General features: G+C 40.2%; 5 protein-coding genes across 6 annotated transcripts; 3 read left to right on the top strand and 2 right to left on the bottom strand.

Annotated features, from left to right (window-relative positions):
- Window positions 1-166: 166 nt before the first annotated feature.
- Window positions 167-886, bottom strand: LOC106658896 (histone H4). The gene has a single exon (XM_014381052.2). The coding sequence runs from the start codon at window positions 857-859 to the stop codon at window positions 548-550; it is 312 nt and encodes a 103-aa protein (XP_014236538.1). The 5' UTR covers window positions 860-886; the 3' UTR covers window positions 167-547.
- Window positions 887-1,096: 210 nt separating this feature from the next.
- On the top strand, window positions 1,097-1,607 carry LOC106658893 (histone H3). Its single transcript, XM_014381048.2, has one exon. The coding sequence runs from the start codon at window positions 1,113-1,115 to the stop codon at window positions 1,521-1,523; it is 411 nt and encodes a 136-aa protein (XP_014236534.1). The 5' UTR covers window positions 1,097-1,112; the 3' UTR covers window positions 1,524-1,607.
- A 1,059-nt stretch (window positions 1,608-2,666) lies between these two features.
- Window positions 2,667-3,440, bottom strand: LOC106658892 (histone H1A, sperm-like). The gene has a single exon (XM_014381047.2). The coding sequence runs from the start codon at window positions 3,388-3,390 to the stop codon at window positions 2,722-2,724; it is 669 nt and encodes a 222-aa protein (XP_014236533.1). The 5' UTR covers window positions 3,391-3,440; the 3' UTR covers window positions 2,667-2,721.
- A 4,595-nt stretch (window positions 3,441-8,035) lies between these two features.
- On the top strand, window positions 8,036-10,291 carry LOC106658904 (SET and MYND domain-containing protein 4-like). The gene is made up of 5 exons (XM_023463162.1): window positions 8,036-9,161; window positions 9,227-9,522; window positions 9,581-9,748; window positions 9,815-9,955; window positions 10,022-10,291. The coding sequence occupies exons 1-5, from the start codon at window positions 8,036-8,038 to the stop codon at window positions 10,289-10,291; spliced, it is 2,001 nt and encodes a 666-aa protein (XP_023318930.1).
- A 3,410-nt stretch (window positions 10,292-13,701) lies between these two features.
- On the top strand, window positions 13,702-26,461 carry LOC106658914 (NADP-dependent malic enzyme). Of its 2 annotated transcripts, none has more exons than XM_014381090.2 (7): window positions 13,702-13,862; window positions 17,581-17,764; window positions 23,586-23,744; window positions 24,001-24,675; window positions 24,794-25,162; window positions 25,235-25,529; window positions 25,618-26,461. In XM_014381090.2, exons 1-7 carry the CDS (start codon window positions 13,807-13,809, stop codon window positions 25,731-25,733), a joined length of 1,854 nt encoding a protein of 617 aa, XP_014236576.1. In that variant the 5' UTR covers window positions 13,702-13,806; the 3' UTR covers window positions 25,734-26,461. The 2 variants fall into 2 exon arrangements, with proteins under 2 accessions (XP_014236576.1, XP_014236575.1); XM_014381089.2 differs by lacking the exon at window positions 13,702-13,862 and adding an exon at window positions 15,761-16,151.
- Window positions 26,462-26,618: the final 157 nt, after the last annotated feature.

Raw genomic sequence — 26,618 nt, forward strand, 5'->3', positions numbered from 1 at the left:
ACTGATTCTACATTTGCACTTTACTTATACTAACGTCTCATTTAGTCGAATATTTAACATTTGTTCATCATAGATGTCTGAAATTGAGTTATCTACTTCTGTGATTTCGGTGCGGATCGCTCCACGATAAAATAACATTTCTAGCAAGTTAATAATTTTGTGAAGATCAGAGTTCGAATCAGATTTAATGCTAGTCGTTTTCTGAAATTATAAATTTTTGTACAGATCATGTTACAATTTCGGTTACCTTCACAAGGCGAAGAAATCTTTACTACCAAGAGATGTGGACAAGTTTTCGATTAGAGCAAGGACTAAATATGATTTGATAGTAGAAATGCGAATCATCTGTATGTAAGAACGCGATATTTCATGTCTATGAAGGGTATCAATTATTAATGGAATAAAGTAACGCTTTTTTAAAGTTACTATAAAATTATACAATGACCAACATTCGTATAACGGCATTTTGTTACATTGTCGGATAGTTAATCTACGTTAAACATTTGGTGGCCCTGAAAAGGGCCGATTGTTTATGACGAGGTGAGATTTAACCTCCGAAACCGTAGAGAGTGCGGCCTTGACGCTTGAGTGCGTAGACTACGTCCATGGCGGTGACTGTCTTGCGTTTGGCGTGCTCGGTGTAAGTGACAGCGTCACGGATGACATTCTCCAAGAAAACCTTGAGAACACCACGGGTCTCTTCGTAAATAAGTCCGGAGATACGCTTGACACCACCACGGCGAGCAAGACGACGGATTGCTGGCTTAGTGATACCTTGGATGTTGTCACGAAGAACTTTGCGATGGCGCTTAGCTCCTCCTTTTCCCAATCCTTTGCCTCCCTTTCCACGTCCAGTCATTTTTGAATTTACGTTGTACTGAGCAGAGCGACAAGACAACTGATGCAAAGAAGAGAAAGACTAGTGTATTTATACCGGCATATGCTGCTGTCCCTACTCTCGATGTATAACAACTCCCCCCTCCGGTACCGCACGAATCTCCCCGCTCTACCGCTGTTGGCTCGGCAGTCGTGTCGCGCGTTAGTATAAAAACATAGAGCCGGCGCGTTTAACATCATTATTCTGTGAGTATTCACGACGATAACTTGTTGCCATGGCTCGTACCAAGCAGACCGCTCGTAAATCGACAGGAGGCAAGGCTCCGCGTAAGCAGTTGGCTACCAAGGCCGCTCGCAAGAGTGCCCCAGCCACCGGAGGAGTCAAGAAGCCGCATCGCTACAGGCCCGGCACCGTCGCTCTTCGTGAGATCAGACGTTACCAGAAGAGCACCGAGCTTCTCATCCGCAAACTGCCCTTCCAGCGATTGGTCCGTGAAATCGCTCAAGATTTCAAAACCGACTTGCGTTTCCAAAGCTCGGCAGTGATGGCTCTTCAGGAAGCTAGCGAGGCTTACCTCGTCGGCCTTTTCGAAGACACCAACTTGTGCGCTATTCATGCCAAGCGAGTCACCATCATGCCCAAGGACATCCAACTTGCCCGTCGCATTCGTGGAGAACGTGCCTAAGCTGCTACTTACAAACAAACGGCCCTTTTCAGGGCCACTACTTGATTGAAACAGGAATTAATTATCACAAAACATTGCATTTTTATCATGATTTCCATAGAAAATCACGCATGTCATTACTGAAACATCTTCGAGCCCCTAATAAACACCTATTACATATTTTATCATTCCATTTCAACAGCAATTTTAACATGATTAAAATTGTCTTTTCAACAAATACTTGAGAAAAAATTTTTTATGATACTAGCATTTCAAAAATACCTCAACAACTAACAAATCGACCATGTTACTATTTTTATCTTTACTTCTTGTGGTCGGCCAGATGAAAAATAATTCTAACATGATTCATGATAATAAAGAGCAGCATTCTATCTCATATCTTTAACACAATAAAATTACATCATATCAACTGCTCTTACGAAGCTTAATGTACACGAATATTATGAAAAAAATTTCAAAAACTTGAGGCAAAATAAATCTCTTAATTATGCAGGGTGAATAATCCTTTCAAAAAATGTATTTGGTGAGTTACTATATAGACTCGTGGCTCGTAATCAATAGTCAATTTTTATCTCAACCTGGTTGAGATTTTCATGAATAAATTCCCAAGATTACTTTTTCCCCGCATCTTTGAAAGAGGAATTGTCTTGTATTCACGAGATGATCTCCGTTGGCCTGGTCGATGTATTCAACACAGAAAAGATCTTGCTCATCATACGAAGTTAATACTTATATGTGTAGATGTATGTAACCACGCGGTCAAATATTTTCAAAATAATGAATCGCGCAGTTGCTCATATGTTCATTCTCATTTTAATATTTTCAATATTTATCAAATTTTCTCAGAGCTTTTGAGCACTACCGATTTCAGTGGTGATTATCAAATTAAATAAGTGAATAAGAGATTTATTGTTGACTTGTAGGATGAGATATCTTGTCATCAAGGGTAAGTGTGACCAAGTCTTAATGAACAAGTCCCTGTAAATAAATCCAGAGCTTCGATGATAAACGAGAATAGAAGCTCGTAAAATCAAAATTCCTGTTGTTTGTAAGTACAGGATGACATTAAAAAATGAGGAAAATTAAATTGTGGATTTATGTAGAATGTTTGTATGCATTGATACATGTTCACACGTTGTATAATTGTGGCCCTGAAAAGGGCCGATTATAGTCCTAAAAAGGACTTGACTGTCTCACTTTACTTCTTAGCAGCCTTAGCCTTGGGGGCAGTGGCCTTCTTCGGTTTAGGTGCTTTCGGCTTGGCAGCAACAGGAGATTTACCTCCTACTTTGGCCTTGCTAGGTTTGGCGGCCTTGGGCTTGGCTGGCGATTTTTTGGCAGCAGCGGCCTTTTTCGGACTAGCTGGCTTCTTAGCGGCAGCAGCTTTCTTGGTACTTGTAGGCTTTTTAGCGGCGACAGCTTTCTTCGTCTTTTCGGATGGCTTGGCAGCTTTGGCTTTCTTCTCACCGGCTGGCTTTTTGGCCGCTGGTTTCTTAGCCACTGGCTTCTTGACGACCTTCTTCTCTTTCTTCTCAGCAGACTTGGCTGGAACACGGAAACGTCCGTTCAAGCCAACTCCGTTGAGTTGAATGATAGTTTTGGCCTCAATGGCTGCTTTCAACGACTTCTTGATGAGATGAGCCAGTTTGGAAACGTCAACGAGGTATTGGCTGGCCATGTACTTCTTGATGGCTTGAAGACTCGATCCTTTCTTCTCTTTCAAGGCAACGACGGACTCGACCAGCATCTTGGCTACTGGTGGATGCGATGCCTTGCTAGCTGGCTTCTTAGCGGTAGTCTTCTTGGCTTCCTTCTTGGGAGCTGCCGCTGCTGCTGGAGCTGGAGTTTCAACTGCTGTGTCAGCCATCGTAGAGTCAGTGAGATTGGGTAATCTGTAGATAGATGCGTACGCTGCGAGTGGCAATGTGCGAATGTGCCGCTAACAAATGTGGCGCGAGTTATATAGGAGTAGCGCGGACCTCGCCGAGAGACCACGTAGTCGCGGCCTAAACTTGACATTATATCCCCTATCATCGTGTTACTGGTTTTTTATTTATTTATCAAAATGTAATAAATACCAATGCATAATTTAAAAATTAAACACTAACAATATAAACCTTATAACATTTACTAATATAAAAAATCAATATATTTAACATCCAATGAAATTAAATGGTGTAAAATATCATCATAAGCCAATAGTTACACGATGAAAATAAAAATTCAGGGGTTTTATTATTATAACTAATTAACAATAAATAATAAACAATTTGTTGTAGTTGCAAATGAAACCTCAAACATTTGTGTTACAAGGATAATCATTTTTTTATCCAGTTTATCGTACTAAATTCCGAAAAAACGTTTTTAGAGACATCGCGTTTTCAAACACGAATAATGCACTTGATCATATCGTATCGTTTACAATTCTTTAGTAAAAAAATGATGGAACCGAGACAACTTTTTTTCATAGGTGCTAAAATTTTAAAGTTTACCCTTTTTCAAGTTTTTATAAATTGTTACATTTAATTAATTAAAAACGTGTGATAACAACGATTGAATGCTATGATTATTTCTTTCTTATACTTATATGTTAGCAATCGCTGATATTCATTGTACGAAACTATTTATTAATTTTTAAAAACTATTATTCCATGCATGTGCTGGTCGGACGAAAATCTTGAATAAATCTTTACGATTAAAAGAGTTAGATTTTCGTGACTATAGTAATAATATTCAGTTTAACAATAGTATACAAATTAGCAATGTTCTTTCATCGTGAAAGAGTAAATACATTAGCTTGGCTTTATTTTTAAATTCATAGGAAATTATCTTTTTATTGTTTTTACCTATGTTTAAATAAGTATTTATTTAAAAACATTTATTTTTATAACTATCATTAGTTCATGAATCACGGATAACTTGTCAATAATATTGACTCAATTTACTACAAGTTGCATTAGATCGAGAAATGATCTTTTCACAGTCTGTATGTTACTGTTAGAAATATGCTCGTTGTATTTTACTAATATTTTTTTTCATTCTTTTCGTATTTCTAGCGGTGAGCCGTTTTTCAATTTTGAGCTATTTCGGAATGATTTTCATACATAATTGAAGTTAAAGCTGAATTGTTTAAACACTGAACAAAATAGTCAACTCGGTAGATAAAAAACACGAAACATCCAAGTGTGTGCGTCAGCACAACCTCACGGTGTTTTTATGAGATTCTTCATTGAACATTAAAATCAATGAGTATTAATCAAGGATTAATTTAGCTTTTGAAGATCGATGTATTAGTAAGAAATAAAAATGTTTGCGTGCCATTGAAGACCAAGCTTAGATAATGGCGGGGAGACAGGAGCTACGCATTGCTCGGCTTACGCATAATGTCTCACTCATGTTAAATTTTGATAGATGAATCCCGTTTAAGCTTGTTCATTTGTGAGTTGGCGTTATTTTTTATTTCTTCATTGTGTACTTCATGTACTTGGTGAAGTGATAGACCCATCCGCTTATCGGGGCAGTGAAAAACGACCGAAGAAGTTGCGAACAGCTGATATGAAACTCTCATTTGTTCCGTTCATTTTTCATGTTGCACGCATGTGAAGCTTCTCTCATAGTAGGCAATTGTCAATGAACAGTAACTTATTTTGCGATGGTTTTCGAGTAGTCGAGTAATCAATAAGAAATTGAAGTTATAATTGCTAAATTTTAACCACTCGCCATTAGAAAAAAAGGTTTATATTAGAAGCAGACGCGTGCACTTACATTGAAGGTTATATACCTTCAACGATGACGCGTCATAACAATTTAATCATCTCGCATTAATGAACGATTAAAACTTCAATTGCCATGAAAAGCAGTGCTATTGAAACTTGTAACAATGATAGGAATATTTTTACATGTTATTCTTAAGACCATATGATATGGACAAAATAACATTTTTCACATTGTAAAAGAGAATGGAATTATTCAGTACCTCAGTACTTTTTGAAATTTAATTTATCTGTAACAGTCATAGTTATTATTATTACAGGAATATCGATTTATTAAAAAAACATATTTCAATGATTAACATTTTTTTAAATAAATTTTGGAAAAACCCTAATCTGCGCATTATTGAACAGTTCAAAACTCTCTGAAGACTTTCGATAAATATTCTAATGGCCTCAGTGATATTCTCTTTTTTCGTTCCGCGATCGATTAAAAATTAATGGAAAAAATACTCATTGAAATCCACTTGGCCAGCCTACGATTTATTATCAGTATTATTATTGTTAATTTGTGTCACTTCAACTTGTGAAGTATTTTTGAAATTTCACGCTGTAAAATGATTTTTTTAACGCAAATTTTTTATAAAAATACGTATTGAAGGTTTTTTTCATCAATAATATCTTAAGTCTAACGTTTTATTTGAATATAGGAGAATTTCAACATGTAACATTTTAATACCTAATATACAATTTGACTTAATTTATTATGTTGATTTGTAACGATATCTCGAGTTTTTTTCGAATTTTCTATTATGGGATTATCTTTAGCTTATATTCGTTGCGTTAAATTTTAGATATCCAGTAGAATTACACGTAGATCTGGAACAGGTTAAATTTGTAATTTGTGAAATGGTATAAATTCTTGAAAAAATTGGTATTGGATGGTATTCTAACTAAAACCTACTATACTTATTCAATGAAAAAAATCCATAGACTGTAATTAGTAATAAAAGCTTCCTCGTGATTCTTTGAAGCACAGTCTGACGCTGTTGTCGAAGTCGGTTCAATACACTTATATAATGAAATTATCGAATTTTGAATTATTTTAGCAAAAATCAGTAGTACTTAGGAAGATGTTAGCTATGGAAAAGCTCAGGTCCAACTAAAGGAAAGAGACTGGGCGATGGAGGAAAGACTCGGTGAGCGTAACGAAGGCGTGCACCACTCCTGTATCGCGAATCTCGATCATTGGCTCGAACTGCACGACGTAGCCCTGCAAAAGGCCATGCCTGCGAACGTTATGCAGCACAACGAATCGACTCGCAGCGCAATTTTTCTCCTCCCATCTGCTGCAGCGCAGCATCGCGAGGCTAAGATAATCGCGCGTAACAGATCGTCATCGAGTTCTCATGAAAACGCGCCGTGCCGGCTACGAGGCTATTGTATTGCCTCACCCGTTCATTCGCTCGTTCGCTTCGTTTTTACAGCCGGCTAGAGGGATCGAGTATATCAAGGTATAGCTACGCGCAAATTTCATCGCCTCCTCTCGGCGATCTCGAGCCCATCGCGTGGCCTACACTCGGTCGCATGAAAAAAAAGACGGTCGTTACGCTGATTTCGGTACTGCTATCGTCAGGTTGGCGATTTTTCGCAGCCCTCGAGGCTTTCACGGGTCTTGGCCCTCTCCCCGTTCCCTCTTGTTCTTTTCATCGTTGCAACTCTACATAAGTTACGTTTCAATGACCAACGGAATCGCCCAACGCAATCATCATCATTGGCCGAAGTGAGTGACAAACTCCTGCGTCAATGGCCACATTACATACACACAAGCACACGTATAATAGGCATTTGTCGGGCTCTTCTCGCAGCAGCAGCACCGAGTCAATATACAGCAAATGCACGCGAAAAGAGCAAAAAAGAGAGAAAGAGCTTAAGCTTTAGAAAAGATCGGCTTCTCTTTGTTGTTTGCCGACGCCTCAGCGGCAAAGCGGCATGGGCTCGTGCGTATGAACGGACTCGCATTTGCGTCTTGTGTCGTGCAAGTCACAAGCAAGAAGCAACTCGACCGCTGCAGTACATGTTCCATATAGACCAGAGTAAGAGAGAAAGAGAGAGATAGAGAAAAGGAAAGAGCCTCTCGTAGTCCTTTCGTTTCATAATGCACGAGGTTGGTATAGGCAGAGGTACACATTAGGTGCGTAACGTTTTTTCTTCACGCTTCGTTAGGGTATAAAAAGCCGAGGGACGGCCGATCCGACGTTATGTACAGCTACACATGCAGCGTACAATATATGAAACGCGCGGCCTGTTGTGCAGGGCCTTCACGCGCCCCGTGCGCTGTGTATGGCGCACTACATACACATACCTACAGCCGCGCGCGATTCGTCGCGCGAGCTATTTTCAAATACGCTCGCAGTCGCAGCAGCTCTTGGTCGGTTCGCCACTCGTGCCAAATCGGCAAATCTGCACGCTTAGCTTGCGGACGAACGGCTCGGCAGGGCCTGCATTTATGGGAGCGCGCGGGAAAAGCGCAGTTCTTCTTCGACCGCTGCCTCGCGCGTTTACGCTCAAAAGTACGCCGACTTTCAAAATTGAACGTAGTGCGGCTTTCCTCGCTCGCGCGCGTGTGTGTGTGTGTGTGTTTGTGCGTGATTGCGATCGTTAGTTTAAACTTTATAATTGAGTGCTTGTGCGACGAGTGCACTCTTGTGTTTTGTTACTTCATGGCGTGCTGCTGTTCGAATGCTGTGATTGTTAAATACTTGTTACCACTGACAGAGTGAGCGAACTTTGAAAGTAATCATGTTCAACTCGCAGATTCACACCTTGAACCGAAGCCTAATCAATTTGAGGATCGAGGGCTGTGAAAATAAAGATAACTCCGATGGTTTGTCATTGGAAAAAGAATTGGTTCATACGACTATAGATCAATACTATTTTTTTCTTGAGCACAACCCGATTCAACCTATTAAAAAATGTGCCCAAGAGTCTATGAATTTAAGCGAACAAGGCAACGTCATGTACATTTCCAAAAATCACAATGCCAATCAACATCAACAAATATGGAATTATTACACTCGAAGCGTTGCCGCGGCCCCCAACGACTCGCAAGAGCTCGCTTTAGCGTATTCCAACCGATCCGCTCTTTTGTATCATTTGAGAGAGTTCGATGAATGTATCAAAGATTGCGATAAAGGATTTAAGTTGAATCCCCCGGACCCCCTCAAAGCCGAATTGCTTTTGAGAAAAGTCGAATGTTTGATCGCCATGGAAAGAAATACTGCGAAGAATGTTTGTCAAAATGCCCTGAATTTGTGTAAAGGATATACGTTAAGTCATGAAATTGAAAGAAAATGTATTAACAAATTGCAATATTTCTTAGACAATAATTTGCAAATACCTTACAAAAAAAAGAAGACTGAAAACCATAAGACTAAACCAGCCATCACTTTCGAAAGAAGCCAAGAAGCACCTTGTGCTTCATCAGCTTTAGCCATCAAATACAGCAACAAATGGGGAAGACATATTGTAGCTGCAAGAAGAATTGATCCTGGTGAGGTACTGGTACTTGAGCCAAGTTATTTTACGTCTGTTAGTATGTGGGGTAATTACATGTTTTGCTCTCATTGCACCAAACAAACTTGGGCTTCTGTACCCTGCAAAAGTTGTGTGTTCAATGTTTATTGCTCTGATAAATGTAAGTCAGAAGCATGGAAAAAATACCATCAATATGAGTGTAATGTACTAGCATATCTATATAATTTGAACTTTTATAATTATCCTTTTCTGAGTCAATGTGAACCAGAAAATAGTCATATGTTAGTCAGGTCACTGGCAGCTACTATTAAATTGATGCTTATTGCTATAAATGAAGTTGGAGGAATTGATAATATGCGTCAAGAGTTGATTGATATTGAAAAAAACAAAGGTAATGGGAATTTTCATATTAATCATTACTTTCATTATTTCTGTTTTTACACTAATTTATTACAGATCCTAGAACAAAAGGCTTTTTTAATGGTGTCTTTGATAGTCAAAAATGTAGAAGTATATACAGTCTTACAACAATACTTGACAATGTAGCAGATGAAACTCTTGGAATATTTACTGTATTGGTCAGCATTGCGATACATCTTTTAGCAACAAAAAGTCCTTTTTTTGGGAAAAAAATTAAAACTACACCAAAATTAATTATGAATAACCCAGACGTTAAGTTTATTGGAGGTCTGCTTCTAAAAACAACACTTTTATTGCCAAATAATAATCTCAAAGTAAAGATTCAATATCAGGTATTCAAAATATTCAGTAATTAATTCAGATGTGCTTGACACATGTTTTTTATTTCAGTATTTTGTACACAGAGAAAGTACTATACTTGGTCAGAAATTTGGTTCTGCGTTATATCCTATTTGTAGTTTATTTAATCATAGTTGTGATCCTAATGTCATCAGTGTTCCTACTAGAGAAAATGAACGGATAGTTTATAGTAAATTTACAATAGAAGAGGGTGAACAGGTACTCAATTAGTAATTCCCTTTCTATTAAAAATATCATCTTTTTAATATTAATGATTTGACGTAGCTCTTCTTATGCTATGTTGGTGATAATTACACCAGTTGTTCTAAAGAGGAAAGAGCAGAGACAATTTGGAGTGCTTATAAATTTCAATGTGAATGTAGAGCTTGTCAGGAAAATTGGAGTCAGAGCTTACCATTTGTTAAGGTATAATGTCTAGAAAAACATACATCTTAATAATTTTTTATAAGTTACAACATTTTTTATTGGTAGGACATATTGAGAAAATCACCTAAATTGAAAATTTCTCTTGGAACCAAATATAAGTATATAGAAAAATTAAAAGGCACCATAGTCAATCAACTTCAAGGCAATAATTTTGAATATGATCCCAAAATGATAAGTAATCTTCAAAAATTAATGAAGGAGCATGAAACTTACTTAACTCGTCGCAGTATGGATTATGAGACATTTGAACGTTTTATATATATGATGATAGTTAATGCTTTTGGTACATGGTTGAATATCAATGACTCTTGTTGAAGTGTTATTTCTTACCTAGTCTTAATGTTTTTACTCAAAAAATATGTTATATGTTGGTACAAGTATTTTTGGTTTGCCAAAAAACTTTTTAGCTAATATTAAACAAAATATCAAAAACAAATAATATCAACTACACTTTAACAAAAAAAATTGAATCATGTTTCATCAGTACATATTACACAATATTTTTTGTGCGAGCTCTTTAATTTAAATCTTAATCAATTTACAATCTTGAAAGTTTTTTTTAATAGGTGAAATAAGTCTTAAAGACATTACATGAAATATGTGTATCAGTTTTTATTTAGTTAAAATTTTTATAAAACTTTGATACAGGTCAAACTATCTTAATTAGTTCATGTAGTAAAATAAGATCATTTTAAATAAGTATTTCGTTTACATAGTTTATGAAATGGGACTGTTGCGTCTTAGAAAGTATTATTTACAGTAAATTACTTTTTTGTTAAATACTTCGTTTTATTCTTAAAATCTTTGAGAAAAAATAAAATATGCCATGAATAAAATATGCATTCAGCAAGTTCTGTATTTGAATTTATAATTACGAGGTGTATTTTATGGATGAAAGCTCACATGTTTTAACACGAAAACTTTTCTGTATAAACACCGACTTGTTTATCGATTCTGGTAAAAGGCAATCAAATCAAAGAGATTAAAAAAAAGATGTTATTGCATGATAAAATAACATATTTCATAATTGCTGTATAAAATAATGCTTAATTATTTTTATTATTATTGATGTGTAACGTCGTTTTATTATTATTATTGGCAAGCCTTGAGCTGAAACTGTTAAAAACGAAAGTGAAAATTTCATGCCGCAATAGTGCTGCTTCCGTGACTGAAAATTGCCACCGTAAATCCGGAGGATAAGTACACATTGCATGTTTGAATTGAGCGTACATCGGCGAAAGGGAGTTGATTTCAGAGGACATTGATTGCAAGTGCATCTACCAATGCCAAAAACTTTTAAAACGTTAAAGAAGTGGAAATGTAGTTTCAAAAGGTATGCAGTCGGTTTTGCACTGCAGCCGCGGACAGACGTTACTTTTTCGGAAGACTGCATAAGAGGTATCATCTCAAACAAACAAAAAACCGGTGTCAATGCATTGGCAAACTCAAAGAGTGATTATTCATTGTTATATTTATACAATTTTAATTAAACTAAGTCTTATTTTCTAGGTTTAAATATTCAAGTATGCTACTAATCCTCACATGATTCGCCTCGAATTAAAACTTAACTTCTCTTCTTTCGCTATCACTATTTCAATAGGCCACTTTTACACTGCTTTGAGGATGTAACATCGAAAATAATCTACGAATCCTATCGTTTTAATCTTAAATTAAAGCTTTACTTTAGTAATCGGCATCGAGTGCATACTCATCTTCCACTTGTGCTACAACTCCTTGTTTTGCAGGAAAAGCTAGTGACGAGTTTATTATTATTGTATAAAAATTTCAAGTTGGATTGTGACAGAGTCAAAAACAAGCAAGGCTTTTTGAAATCAGCAAAATGGAAAACGGTCTTATTGTTAAAGATAAAACATTCAATTGATTTCGCTTTCTGAATGTGTGACATAGTTTCTGGTCTACGTCAATACAAGTAAAGGAAGGTGGACAGCAAAAGCGATCCTAGAGTTGAAAGAGTGTTCAGAGGAAACATGGTGAGATGAATTACTTACCTATCATTCTTTGAGACATGGCTACTTCGTGGCCTGACAGCCTGCAAGATAACAATTCGAAACAAGTACTATGTCAATAAATAAAATTTTCATATGGACTTTGGTTAAACAAGTCACTTGTGAGTTCATCACATCGCTTCCTGAGGAAGAAATAATTTTTTTCCTTAGTCATAGTGTTGGAACCTGTATACATGTTTCGCAAAAGAGTGTTCAGTGATGCGAAGATTTTCGGTTACAGTATTGATTGCTACTTTTAGTGACGAAGCAAAAATCATCTACACGCCGAGGAAGAATAATCAGCGATGTTGCATTTTTTTCATCCAAACTAATTGCAGATTTTGTATCACGAAGTATAATTTACGATTTGTACATTCTAAGTGCCTAAAACTATAGGTATGTGAAAAAACTGAGAAACTATTGAACAAAATTTTTACAAACTCAGTAAATTTATTACGAATGAAATAATACAGGAAAGATGATTGAATAAATTATAACAAAAAAAAGCAATTATAATTCATCCTGGTGTTTCTCCAAAAATTTCTCACGCTCTTGAATAAAATAAATGAAATGCTTGGATGCGCGTAAATGATAATGATTGAAGTAACTACTGACAAAACTTTGTGCGTTATTCGTAGTATTCGGTATGAAAATACTGCAGTTACGTGGATGCATTAAATCAGATTCTATTTTTTTTATAAATATCTTTTCTCGATAGGTGATGTGAATTATTAGAACAAATAACGTAATATTTTGAACGTTCATAACGATATTGTTTTTATAAAAATAGATAAACACGTTTTTCGAAGGAACTCGCTCATACCGTAGCTCTTGCGCTCGTGTCGATAGTTAAATTGTCATACACATATATAATTATTATAATCACTTCATCGATAGTTTTGATTATTTCAGATATTCAAAACTTGTCGGTTTCGTGATACTTGATCAGCGATTTTCGCTGGAAATTTAAATGGCGTCGCTTTTTTCTCAATTCGTGCGAGACTTACTGCATCATCGATTTTCAAGTTGCAACAATCGAAAAAAGGAGGAAAAAACGTCGATAAGCAGTGCAAAAGTTAGTACCGGTAAAAGAACGCGTGGCGTGATACTGACGCGCGAGCGCGTGTACATTATACGGATAGGAATAGTGCAGGCGCTCCGACTAAATAAAATAGATGGACTTTCGCTGAAAAATGAGAGACCGCGGATCGCGGGGACGCGGTTCGTGTGCAGATTACCATGCGCTTGCTTGCACGCGGACATGAGCTAGTGGCAAGGATTTAATTTCTCTGAAGGCCGAGTGAAAGGTTATTTTTCATTCTAATTTAGTCAGTCCACGCAGCGAGCGAATACGTATAGGCATGGCGATCAGCTGATGACTTTCTAAAACAAGTGCGTGGACAAGGCTGCGAATGTTTAAAAAAAAATGATACAAAATTAGTTGTTATGACAAAGGGATGAATGAACAGGGTCCGACAAATAAAACGATCGCATGAGTGCCGAGCCCACGTGCTGGAGCAAAAAATCGACCATCCGGTGGCAATAAATCGAGCCTCCACTTCGTACTACACCTGTGTCCGTGGCGCAACATGAGAAGAAAGAAAAGAAAAACTCTGATTCTCACGCGCCTCACACGAGTGTAGGACGTCTTATACAGTCTTAGATTTAATAACGTTTTGATGCCTCGTTCTTGCTGCCAGTCGCTAGAGAGTCATCGCTCACGCAGCAGGCAGTTGCCGCTGTTGCTTTAATATATACGCATACTTCTGCACCCGAGTGTGAAGGCCATCATCGCCGTCGACGTTCCCGTCACACAGTTGCATTATGGGCTTGCAAAACTCCAAGGGCTCCATGAGCTTGGACTGCAGCGGCTTCAAGACGTGAGTTTTTTTTTGTTTTTTCATTTGTTTCTTATTTTTTTCTTTTTCTCGCTATATTTACCGCCAAAATCGACGACGTTTTCCTTCCTTAGTGAGCTTATACATCCGCGTGCATGCGTGTGGTCGTTGGCGCGCGCCTCGCTTCAAACGCACTCTAATTTTGCCTTCGCTGGGCTCTTTCCGCTGTCAAACGGTCGGGGAGATATTTCACGAGCTTACAACACGGCAGCAGCGAAACGTTGAATTCCATGACTCCGATTCTCGCGCCTTTTGTCCATTCGAAAGTGCACTCACACGTGTCACTTTAATAACGTGGCCGTAGCTAACGCGCGTGGAGCACGTCAGGCCTACTATGAGATCCATTGTGCGGAATAGCTGCCGCCTCGGGATCTGTTGTGCCGAATGAAGGCTATAATGCGCCAGCTGGACTTTGACATTTTCATTTAACAAAGAAAATTACATTGGGCTTTATTTTGCCGTGTATCGCATAGGTAGGCACGTGGCGCAGATGATGACATCGATGAAAAGATATTTCGTTGCAGACGTTTTCAGGTCCACGTCAAATCGTTCGATTGATCTTAGGCAAAAAAGAAAGTTCGTCGGGAGGTCTTTTTCGTTTTCAAATTATTTCGACCTGAGTTTCTCGGCGCGAAGCAACCCAATCGGTAATATCTTTTACTGAAATACTTGTGCAAAAGCCAACCACTAGAAACACCTCGGCTCAATGTCGATGTGAAATTGAATAGTGAAAGTTATATTAGTTGATTCCAACATAATAAAACTTATTGTTTGTTTTTTGCAGCTCTATGCAACATAGTCTAGGGGGTTTCGTATGAATTTTGAGGTTCCACAAAACTAGAAGTGTTTTTCTACGTATTTTGACCCACTGAATCCGAATTTTCAACTCTCATATCGCTTTGAGTGGGGAAAAATTTGTTATAAAAAATTAATAGTTTATAAGGCTATAACTCCTAAACTATATAATATTTATCAAAACAATTATATTTCATCTTATTCTACACAAAATGAAAAAACTTTTTCTTTTTCATTCGTCTTGATACAATCAATAGGACCAGAGATATTATTAAAATAGTAAAAGTAACGATTTTGCATAAGGTCAATGCGTTGGGCTTGAACTGACGTATTAATAGATAAAAAATTACCAATATTTTCCCCTAACCATATCTTCGGTTCTATTGGTCGTATCAAGACGAATAAAAAAAGGAAATTTTTTTTCTTTTTGTGTGCAATAAAATGGAAAATAATTGATTTGGTAAATACTCAATAGCTTAGGAGTTACAGCTTTGTAAACAATTAATTCTGAGCGATGTACGAGTTGAAAATTTGGATTCAGCTGGTTAAAATACGTGGAAATACACTTCTAGTTTTGTGGTACCTCAAAACGCATACGAAACCCCCTTAGGCTAACTATTTTTGTCGTCAGATATATTTTTCCTATCAGTCATGCGGGTATTAGCACTACCGATAATAGTAGTACAATAGGGGCACGTTAAAATTTGCTGGAATTTCGTCATCTGCTCGGTATAGTCGGTTTTGGTTCCTGTTTACGTACAAACAATCATACGAGCGGGTCCAGCTCGGAGCATGCAGATTAATCATCGGATCCGATCGGAACAAGATCGCGACGAAGAATTTCAAAGTCGCGCTCACGTCCCGAGCACGCTACTGCGATACACGTTCTCTAAGACGCGTCACGTGAATCGTCATCACAACACACGCGTTCTTACACTCGATACTTACATGTACATAAATCGCAGCGTATTTACGCGCGGATCAAATAAGACATGCTATACGTATACGACTATACGAGGGAGAGAGAGAGGCGAGTGTTGGTACGACGCCTTATCGGCTGGAAAACGAATCGTCGATTTTCCGCAAATAATTTTTGCCAGTCAGTGCTCCAACTGTCGAGCTGCCTTATAAACTCGTGTAGCCGCTAATGAGCCTCTGCGCTGCAGTTTGTCGCGTTGCCGATCCAATCAACCTTCATCTATTTTTTCTTTCCCCTTGCCGTCTTGTCGCGTGTGCCTCCCTGCGGTATTCAGGATAAATAATTTCAGTCGATCAGGCCAGTGAAAAACGCATGTACAACGAGCGATAAGCGGACAGTATGTCGAGCGGTCGTTTAGCGTTTACACGGATAATCGGTGATCCAAGAATGTCCTCGACCAACAGGTTATTGTCAAACTCGGTTCGTCCCGGTGTCAAGGAGGACAACGGCAATGGCACCAAGGCTTCTACCTGGAAGTCTGACCCCATCAGTCACAGGTTATATTTGTTACAAAGAAAAGAAAAACAACGCAAAAAAAGTACACGTAAACTCGCATGTTGTGGTTGGCGCGTCGCAGCCAAATATCTGAACGTCGCCGAGGAAGATGCGATACCGTCTCGTTGGTAGTTTTGTGGTCGTGCCTAACGCGAGAAACGCGTGCGCGCTCCGGATAATTTTTATCGCAGGTTATGCTGATAAATATTCGCGTTTACGTCTAATTTACGCGACTGTTGGTGCGTCCGTGCGAAACTATTATAGTTATTTAATCTCATTCGAATACCACAAATAAGGTAGATATGCCGAGATCGAGTGTGTGGATAAGTGTACTTACATATAATATGATACGCGTGTAAAATAAAAATAAAACGAGAATAAAAGTATCGTGACGTTTGGTTAACGTCTATTAATCACTGATCCGCGTCTTTTTCCAAGACTCCACGCGATAATGAAAGAGCTAATTTATCTCGCGCGCAACAATGACATGCCGCGCAGCAGTTCAATGTCGAGACATCGAGTAAAATGCACGCATAACGCGTATAGTGCTCGACTGCTCGCGCCTCGATGTAAATCAACGCTCGCTATTATATATGCACTCGATGATCGGCGGCGGCGGCGGCAAAGAGAAACGAATCAGAAGCGGGGCGGTCCTGGCTCATTAAGGATATCAGCTCGCGCGGAGGGAAACACGAGCGCCACGTGCGAACTCGCAGTCGAGAGTGAAAGCTGCCGCGAAACCGCGTTCACATCCTCGAGTCTTTCTCTGGTATAACAGGCCGCGACGACGACGGGGCCAATGATCGACGAAAAACCAACGAGAGACCGCATCCTGTTGTCGCCGAGCTCGCGCTAAAAATTCAAAACAAATCTGCCGCTGTCGCGCGCGCAACGAGCCGATAACAGGCGATTCCGCGTGTTGCACTTTTCCCCACCACCGCAGCCGTAGCAGCAGCGGGCTCGAGTACACACACACAGACACACACCGATCCGCTGCACGTATCAGAGACGGTATATTCGCGCGTATATATAGTACGCAGAGTGGTTCGTCGGACTAGAAGTACGGCTGCGCGTACATCCACCTTTGACAGCTCACGGCGCATTTATACACACATTGATACAAAATACATAGACGGTACACACGTTCGTGTAGCGTATCGGAGCAGCGCAGTAGAAGCCACCGCGACTCACCTCAGGCGCGCAATATCGCGACAGCGACAGGCTATAAGTACGAAGTTGCGTGTGTCAGTCGCGATCAGCTGGCTGGTCGAGCCACTCGCCTATTGCGCACCTCGTACACCTCGCTTTACTTTACTCTCCGCGATAATACAAGCTTCGCGTTTGCTCGTGTCGCGTCTTTCAAGCTCTCTACTCTCGACCGAAAAAGCTCTCGACGAGCCCGCCTAAGACCAAGTCCGTCGATATTTGCAGGTTACAGTACCGAGGCGAAGGAAACAAGGCCAAGAATCAAAGCTCCAGTCCAGGTGAAAGCAAGTGCAACATGAGCAGCAAGTATTTACAGCGCGATCAGCTGGGACAGCGTCCAATGAACGACAGCGAATCGCCCAATCTCGCCCGAGGATTGGACCATCTGCGCAATCCCCGAATCAACAAGGTAACGTTTGCTCAGCCCTTCTAAAGATTCCCTTGCTCTCGCTTCGCCGCATCGATTAAATCCTCGATTTTTTCTCTCTCGTCTCTCGCGCGACAATTACGACGTGAATGTACCTCTCTACTGCTCCTTTTTTTCCCGACATCTATGCGTTACGCGTGAGAAATTTATGCATTTACCGAGTCTTATTTATCTAATGAACGTCTGCGTATTCGCGGAGACGCACAAGAGTTTTTTTTGTCTGAATTCTCAACGGGCGACCGACGATGCGACACCGCTTCGCTGGAAAATTGTGCAACAGTGAGCGCGTCCATGAACGTCGTGAGACTGAATTAAGCGCGCCCTTGCAATTGTTAAGAGTTAAAAATTCACATTTACAATCTTACTTTCTGAGCGACCGCATTCGTGTTCACTCTTTTCCTTCTTTTTTATTTTTATTGATTAGTTTTTAAAGTGCCATGGAAAAAACTCATAGCTATTTTATGAAGGTTGCAATAAAATAAACGAAAATTTAATTGCTCTCAAGTTTTTATAATTTCACTACATTACGTGTTATTAACTATCTCATACATTTTTCAATTCAATAACACGAATGTCTACGGTACCTAACACCACGAGTCGTTGAAATTTTTAGAAGCTAAATCTTTGATTAGCTAACTATAATTAGTGAGATATATCTATTACAGCCGAAATATCGTACGAGTGGTAATAGTGTATGAACAGCGAAGGCTGTATAACTTTTTTATCGTTCTCTTTATATTTTGAGGTTTTATGAAAGGTTCTTTATGTTCGAAGTCTAAAATTCATCGGTCGATTTTTCAATTAAAGACATAAAACTCATACGCACTCGCAATGGTCGGCGAGTGAAATTTTTTCAACGATTCGCAATTTATGGCTTCTGCGCGTGAAAATCCGTTCGCACATAAGTTGGGTGGTATTTTCCACTTGCAGACGTATGCGAAACTCGCGTTCTACATCGGACGCTAAAAAGAATGAGAGAGAGAGAGAGAGAGAGTAGGAAACGACGCGGTTACCAAGCAACGGCATCGTGTTTCATGTATAGTGCAGCACACGTGGTTGTGTTTGCATGCAATGAGAAATAAAAATAATGATAACAATTTTGGCATTTCGCTTGTGCTCGGTGTGACGAAAACGCGAGGCCGTTGACACGACTTGTGGATTACATCTCCAAGCGCAAACACAATCGTTCGCAATGTGCCAAACGTTTCTTTTTCGCTCGAAATTTCTCCTCGCTCGAGACTGTGGTAATGGTATTTTTTTATTTATTTTTTTCTGCTTTTGTCAAGCTCGACGAATTTTATAAAACGTCTCGATAAATAATGCAAAGGCGAGCTCGCACGCAAACGAAAGTATTTTAAGTGCAGCTTGAGCTTATGCAATAGTGTCGCATAATAACGCTTACCTTGAATCTATATATCTCGACTCGCGAGCTCGGCTGATTGTGCGCTAGTCAAATAGACTTTAAAAAGATAGTTCACGATATCGTTTTACACGTGTTAAAGCTCCGTGGGTGTGTCTAGTCGTAATCGCGTTATCGAAATTGCGCGACACCATAGGAACAATTTAATCTTGATGACAAACTAATTCAATTTTCGATAGCTCTCACGCTGACGTATTATACACGCAGAGCCGACGAAAGTCGAAGACAAGCGCGACGAATCGTCGTCGTCATTGTGCTTTCCTCATCGATAGATATAAACGTGCCTCTAAAGACTTGGAACGTGCTTGCGGTTGACTACACATTTCCTATTGTCCGAGCATTAGCTTCGATAAGCTTCCTCCATCGATCAAAATGCCCGATCGATCAACAATCGAGCTACCTCTCAATAATTGCGACGGAAACTTTTTCTAACGATAAACGACGGTAAATAGAGCTCCGAGTCGAGGGGCGCCTTGCAAATTAGGTGATTCAAAACCGATAATTAGCTTGTATTTATTCTCCCGTGTACGCGCAAACAATGGCCTCGCGTTGGCAGCCGCCTCTAATCGTTTTGCAAATAAAGAAGACGAGCCTCCACGGTTATTTTGCTGTATTATTTTATTGACCTTATGAGGTCACTGATCGTCGCCGGGCCACGCACATTTCCCTATTATCCATTTCCCGAACGTCTTATTATTTTTAACGCGTTTAGTTTTTTTTATTTTTCAACAACGAATATAGTGTCGAGTGGAATGACTTAGCAATGGCTTCATATTCTTTGTCTGCGGCCATTGCATAAGTTTAATTTTGATTTTCCGTGTCATAATGCTATTCTTACGATGCTGATGCATGATTCATAGATGTAAAAAGAGGACTCTAAAAAATTGTCCTTGGGCTCCCCGATCTTTGCTAACCTGAATTATAAAAACTTAATTTCATATTTTAAAATTGTTGAAAATCCTGTTCTATCGAGACTGATTCGCTCCGAATGAATTGTGAGCACAGTGTCACGTTCTTATTCGAACAAAACATATGATATCATCAAAATTAAGATTTCGAAAAATGTTGGTTATTTGCGCTGAAAATTGAATCTATCATGTGTGAGAAAGTTTAATATGAATGAGTAAATGCACATTTCTTACTGTTGTGTACATTAATAGCAGGTGGCACGGATGACCAATGCCCCAAGCACCATAGGGTGCACGACTCTAAATTACACCCATTCTAGAACTATACTCGGCATGGTTATCTTATCACGGGAAATCTTAATGGCGAGCAAAAAAAGCTGCGACTATTGAGTAAAGTTAATATTTTCCGCCGTTTGCATTATCTGCCGATTAGTGCGGTAAGTATCAAGAGGCAATAAAAAAACCTTTCTTGCCGCGTGTACAAAAATATATGCAGTAAGTAATTGGGTTGGCCGATTGATACTTTACCTTACTCGAGCACTTTTATTTTTTTTTTCTACGGGCCGTCGTCTCGTAGAGCCATTGCTAGCACACGCAAGACGCGTCAATAATCCTGGCTAAAATCTGATAAAAGCCGGATACAAGCAGCGACCGGCGCGGTGGCGGTCTCTCACTCGGGTTGTTCGAAATCAGACAGAGGATCGTCTTTTCTAAACCCGAGCCGCATAACTTATGACCGGCTCAACCTCCTTTTCCCCACCATCGTCATCCGCAGCTACGCTAACTCATCGGCTTTCGAGACTCCTGCAGCCCTAATAACCCGCTAAAATTGCCGTGCATATTCTCCTGCGGCAGGAGCAGCGGCCAATGGTATTCCTTGACGTTGGTCACACTTTGCCAGCCATTATTATTATATAATATGGAATTGGAGTGAGCTGAGGCGAGAGAGGCAAAGTAAGGCAAAGTGCATCAACCTGAATTTCGTGGAGGGGTCTTATATCGATCGTAATAGAGCTCGCATGTACGCGGCACACAGCCTACCCCCCGCAGGTGTTTTCTCGCTCTCTCGCAGCCCCTATTACACGTACAGGTATATATACATATGAACGAGCGGCGGTAGGCTTGGCTACGGGCGTACACGAGCGAGAAGGAGAGAAAATGCTGCGCCGCTGTCAGGCAACGGCCAAAGCGCCTCACACAACCTGTGCACTCGTCGCGTGTGTATTCCGCATATCGACTCCACGCCGCGATTCCAAAGGATACGACTGTATTTTTGACGGATTAAACGTAGAGCAGCAGTCGCGATAGCAGGCCTTGTTTATTTTATTTTACCTGCTCTTCCGCTACCATCGCCGTGGCCGCTCTCTCGCTCCGTATTCGTCGTCCTTTTTTTCCTCGAGCTTCCAGTCGTCGCCGGTTGTTTTTTCGCTCTTTATTCCGTGTGCCGCCCGAGCGTCGCTTTTTTCACTCGCTCGAGGAGGTAGCATCGCGTTATGAAAAAGCCGCTTTCGAGAACGAGTCGTGATTGTGCCAGCTGCAGTCGTCGAGAGCTTCGCACCCATGGAGGAGACAAGTTGGTGGGTACTCGTGCCCTCCGAGCATCGCGTGCCACGAATACCAGAATCTTTGCTGTCGATCGATGGAAGGGTGAGATCATTTTTACCTAATCGACCGCGATTATCGCGTCTTTCTACTGTCGATCGAATGAATTGTCCTCAAAATGAACAATTTCCGATCGACTCGCTCATCTTTGAGTGTAAGAGATTTATATCGAGCAATCAAATATATTTTCCATCACTGGAATTAAGTAATAGTTCTTTTAAAGACGATCATTTGTTCGCGATTTTGACAGTCAACTTTTTCTCTCTCATCGGTACCGAGAGTAATTAGTCATTTTCTGAAGTAGCTGTAGCCGACCGAACTAGATCGAGCGATACGCTGTACACAAAAAGCCGCATAAAGGGGCTGAAGAATGAAGACCAGACGGAGCGAAAGATAATTATCGCCTAAAGCCTATAAATACAAATGTACGTCGCGGTCAAAGATCGACATGCGCGATCGGGCTGGAAATTTTCAAGCACACGCCTGTATAAATGTATAATTGAACAGAATCGAGCCCCCTTTTTTGGCGCAGACGGCGCGTCATTTCCAGCCAGCCCTCCGCGCACCTCTTGCATACACACAATTCGTCGTTATCGATGATTTTTTGTTGTTGTCATTTCAAAACACACGAGCTCGTTATTCATCGGACCTAATGATTTATTTACATCAAACAAAGTAATTGAATTTTGTCGAAATTTGATTAGGTCATCGGGGCCCGCATTGATCAATTACATTGTTGCAGACTGTACACTTAGTGTATTATAAATAAACTTTCGACTGTAAGTAACGATGATAAGCTGCGACAAGACGATAAAAACATATCTCAATCAGTGGAGTTCTAGAATGGCATTTTTTGCACCCGATGCATCAAACTTGAATATCGACGCTGAAAATCAGCAGCACGATGTGCTCGTATTTTACAACACGTCTCGAGCAGCTTATTATGCATTAACGAGATAATGTTAAATGCATTTTCATTGTTGATAATATTTGCAGACTTGTATAAGTGCTAAGTTGCGATAGCAAAAAAGAGCTCGAGTCGAAACGATATTTTATATTCACAAACGTTACATCACTTTTATAATCGACTAGTTTAAAATCTCAAATAAAGCTGAAAGTTAAATGGTTTCTTATACCGATACCGTTTTACGAATTAACTTTTACGATTTAACCGGCAAGACACGACGATTTTCGATGCAAAAACGATGACGAGTGTATAGTTTTCCTATATAGAACGTGCGTCTATGCAGAGGCCCTGACAGTGCAACTGCTTCTCTCGCTGCTGTGCACGCACAGTAGCGCGTTTACGTCAGGGTCGCTCGTCTTGCTTTCCGCGAGGACGTCTTATACGGCTTTTCTAATCGACTATATGACTATATATTCTTGTGCACATCCACACCTCGCGATACTTTATTATTTCTCGCTCTGAACGTTTGGTTTTAAAGCTGTGTGGGTCATGGCCTATCGAATATTTACTCTAGCGCTACAGTATGTCTTCTGCGTTGAGTGTCAATTAACTTTGGCTACGGGTATACATCCCCGTGGAAATACGATTTTCTTTTATTACAATTGCAGCTTCCCGACATCCAGCTACTTTTTATTCCTTGTCTATTATCTTTATTTAATAATTTCGTTTTCGCCCCCATGTACATTTGATCAATAATTTGCAACGATTCAATTGGAATGTACTTCAAGCATACTTTGCTTAACTGACGTCAATCGCAGAGTCGCAAGTGTTTCTCGTCCTTTTATTGCACTTTCCGCAATTTCGTCATTAAATTAAATGAAAAAAAGACCCACGACACAATGTCGCTTTCTTAACAATTTTACACGCGTGATTCTAAAAAAAGCCATTTTATTTGTCGTCCTCCAGGGCATGGCCTTTACGATCGAGGAGCGCCAGACATTGGGCATTCACGGACTCTTGCCTGCGGCCGTTAAGACGCAGGACGAACAATTGGAGCTCTGCAAGCTGAATCTCGATCGTTACACCGACGACTTGTCCAAATACATTTACCTCACTGGCCTACTCGTAAGTACTGAATCTATGTCTGATTTACATAAAATTTACCTTGGAGATGAAAACTTTTCATTTTATTTTCGAGAACTTTACAAGCAATTCGTTTTTTTTTTTTTTTTTTTTAATGAAATTGTATACCTACCTTGGTACATCTTTTATTATCGTGTAGCTGTACTATCTACATGTTCATACCCTAAAAAATGGGCTCTGTCGAGCTTATGAAGAAGTAAACACATCGTAACGTCATGAATTGTATTACTGTTTTTAGGATCGCAACGAAAAATTATTTTACCGGCTACTCAGCTCGGACGTGGAAAAAATGATGCCACTCGTTTACACGCCCACGGTCGGCTTGGCCTGTCAGAAATTCGGCCTGATCTATCGGCGGCCGCGAGGCCTCTTCATCAGCTACCACGACAAGGGCCACGTGTACGACGTGCTGAAGAACTGGCCAGAGCACGACGTGCGCGCCATAGTCGTGACCGACGGCGAGCGCATCCTCGGCTTGGGCGACTTGGGGGCCCAGGGCATGGGTATCCCCATCGGCAAACTGTCGCTCTACACCGCCCTGGCCGGCATCAAGCCCCACCAGTGCCTGCCGATCACGCTGGACGTCGGCACCAACAATCAGGCCTTCCTCGATGATCCTCTGTACATCGGCTTGAGGCAGAAACGCGTCACCGGAGCCAAGTACGACGAGTTCTTGGACGAGTTCATGAAGGCCGCGGTCAAGCGTTTCGGTCAGAGCTGTCTCATCCAGTTCGAGGACTTCGGCAACAGCAACGCCTTCAGGCTGCTCAACAAGTATCGCAACCACTACTGCACCTTCAACGACGACATTCAGGGCACCGCCAGCGTGGCCGTGGCCGGGCTCATTGCCTCGCTGAGGCTCACCAATACCAGACTGTCCGACAACACCATCGTGTTCCAAGGCGCTGGCGAGGTGAGTCGCCTTTAATCAGCTCAGACACTGCGCGTCTAGACTCGAGCTCTCTCCCTAATCCCTATCGACCGACGATGCCGCGGAAAATAACTCGAGCTTTTTTTTTCTACTCCAACAGGCGGCCCTCGGTATAGCGTGGCTTTGCGTCATGGCCATGAAGAAAGACGGCGTCAGCGAGAAGGAAGCCAAGAGCCGCATCTGGATGGTCGACTCCAAGGGGCTCATCGTGAAAAATCGTCCCAAGGGCGGCATAACCGAGCACAAGGCCGACTTCGCCCGGGATCACGAGCCCGTTGACTCCCTGGCCGAAGTCGTGCGCCTCGCCAAGCCGTCGGTACTCATCGGAGCCGCTGCGATCGGTGGCGCCTTCACCACAGAAATACTCCAGGAGATGGGCAAAAACAACGCCAGACCCATCATCTTTGCCCTGAGCAACCCTACGAGCAAAGCCGAGTGCACCGCCGAGCAGGCCTACACCGCCACAGAAGTGAGTTTTTTTTTCTTTCGCTCCGAACGCTAACTCGATGTTCGCTATTGCAATGAAAATGTGTTTGAACAGGGACGAGCAATATTTGCCAGTGGATCGCCATTCGAACCCTTTAACTTTGGCGGTAAAACTCTCTATCCGGGACAAGGCAACAACAGCTACATTTTCCCAGGTGTTGCTCTGGGAGCCATCACCGCAGGAATGAAAACCATACCGGAAGAGTCATTCTTGCAAGCGGCTCAAACACTGGCTGAACTCGTGACCGACGAGGATCTCGAACGTGGCACCCTTTATCCACCGCTCAAAGACATTCAGATGTGCTCGATCAAGATTGCAGTTAAACTTATGGACTATGCTTATGCCAATTGTAAGTTTTCCTCGTAATCGACAATTGCAGCCAAGGGATTCTTAGCCAGACACAACAATTTACTAACAATAATTTTTTTTTTGTTTAGCTTTGGCAACTGTGCATCCAGAACCAAACAATTACGAGGACTTCATAAGAGATCAGCTCTACGACACGACTTATACATCCTCCATACCAGCTGTCTATCCTTGGCCTAAGATGTAATTCTGAACTTGAGAAGTTGCAGAAACACGACGGATGACTTTGTGTCATACATAAACTAGGAAGAATCGAGGCTTGAATAACCTGTTGATCGAGTTGATCAAGCTTCCTGGATCACTGTGGCGCGGGATCAAATTCTTTGTCCTGATGACTGGCACTAGATTTTATCCTTATTTTTACATTATAATTCTATTTTTTGTTTACACACTTTACTTGGATTTTTCGAGGATCAGATATTATTTTTAACTTATTTATGGATGGTATACCATCTTTTTATATGCGTCATACTCGTACGCACTTTAAATATTTTTAAGAAAAGTTTCTAGAAAATTATGCGCAAAGCTGAATCTTTATGATTCATTTAGCATCTAATTGAGTTTGATAAGACCAAAGTATGTTATGAATATAGTTGAAGTAATCAAATTATTCATCTATCGTAATACTTAACGGATAATTAACTTTTAACTTTATAGCAAATGTTATATCAACCGCTATGAATGTACCGTTTGTAAAATCTATTATCACACTGTTTTTAAATTCATTTTCATCCGGACTATTATTATAATAATATTTTATCAATCAACGTTTTCGACATCTGGCATTTGTAAAAAAAAAAGTATAGAACTTAAATTTTCTAAAGCACATGAATAACCGTTTAAATCAAACAATGATGTACGTTTCAAAAAATGTTGAAAGTATTATTTATAAATAAATTAAAATCATTATTTCAAGTTATTTCTATTATATTCTTATCAAACCCCTACCTGACAAAATTAAAATTAAAATCAATTCGAAAGCATAGATAAGTGGCTTTTTTATTGAGAAAATTCTCTGAAATAGTATAATGATTCAATTTCAAATTTTCAATTGAATTACATACTTCTAAAA

This window comes from Trichogramma pretiosum, unplaced genomic scaffold, assembly GCF_000599845.2.
Source record: "Trichogramma pretiosum strain Unisexual culture from Peru unplaced genomic scaffold, Tpre_2.0 scaffold28, whole genome shotgun sequence".
NCBI lineage: Eukaryota > Metazoa > Arthropoda > Insecta > Hymenoptera > Trichogrammatidae > Trichogramma > Trichogramma pretiosum.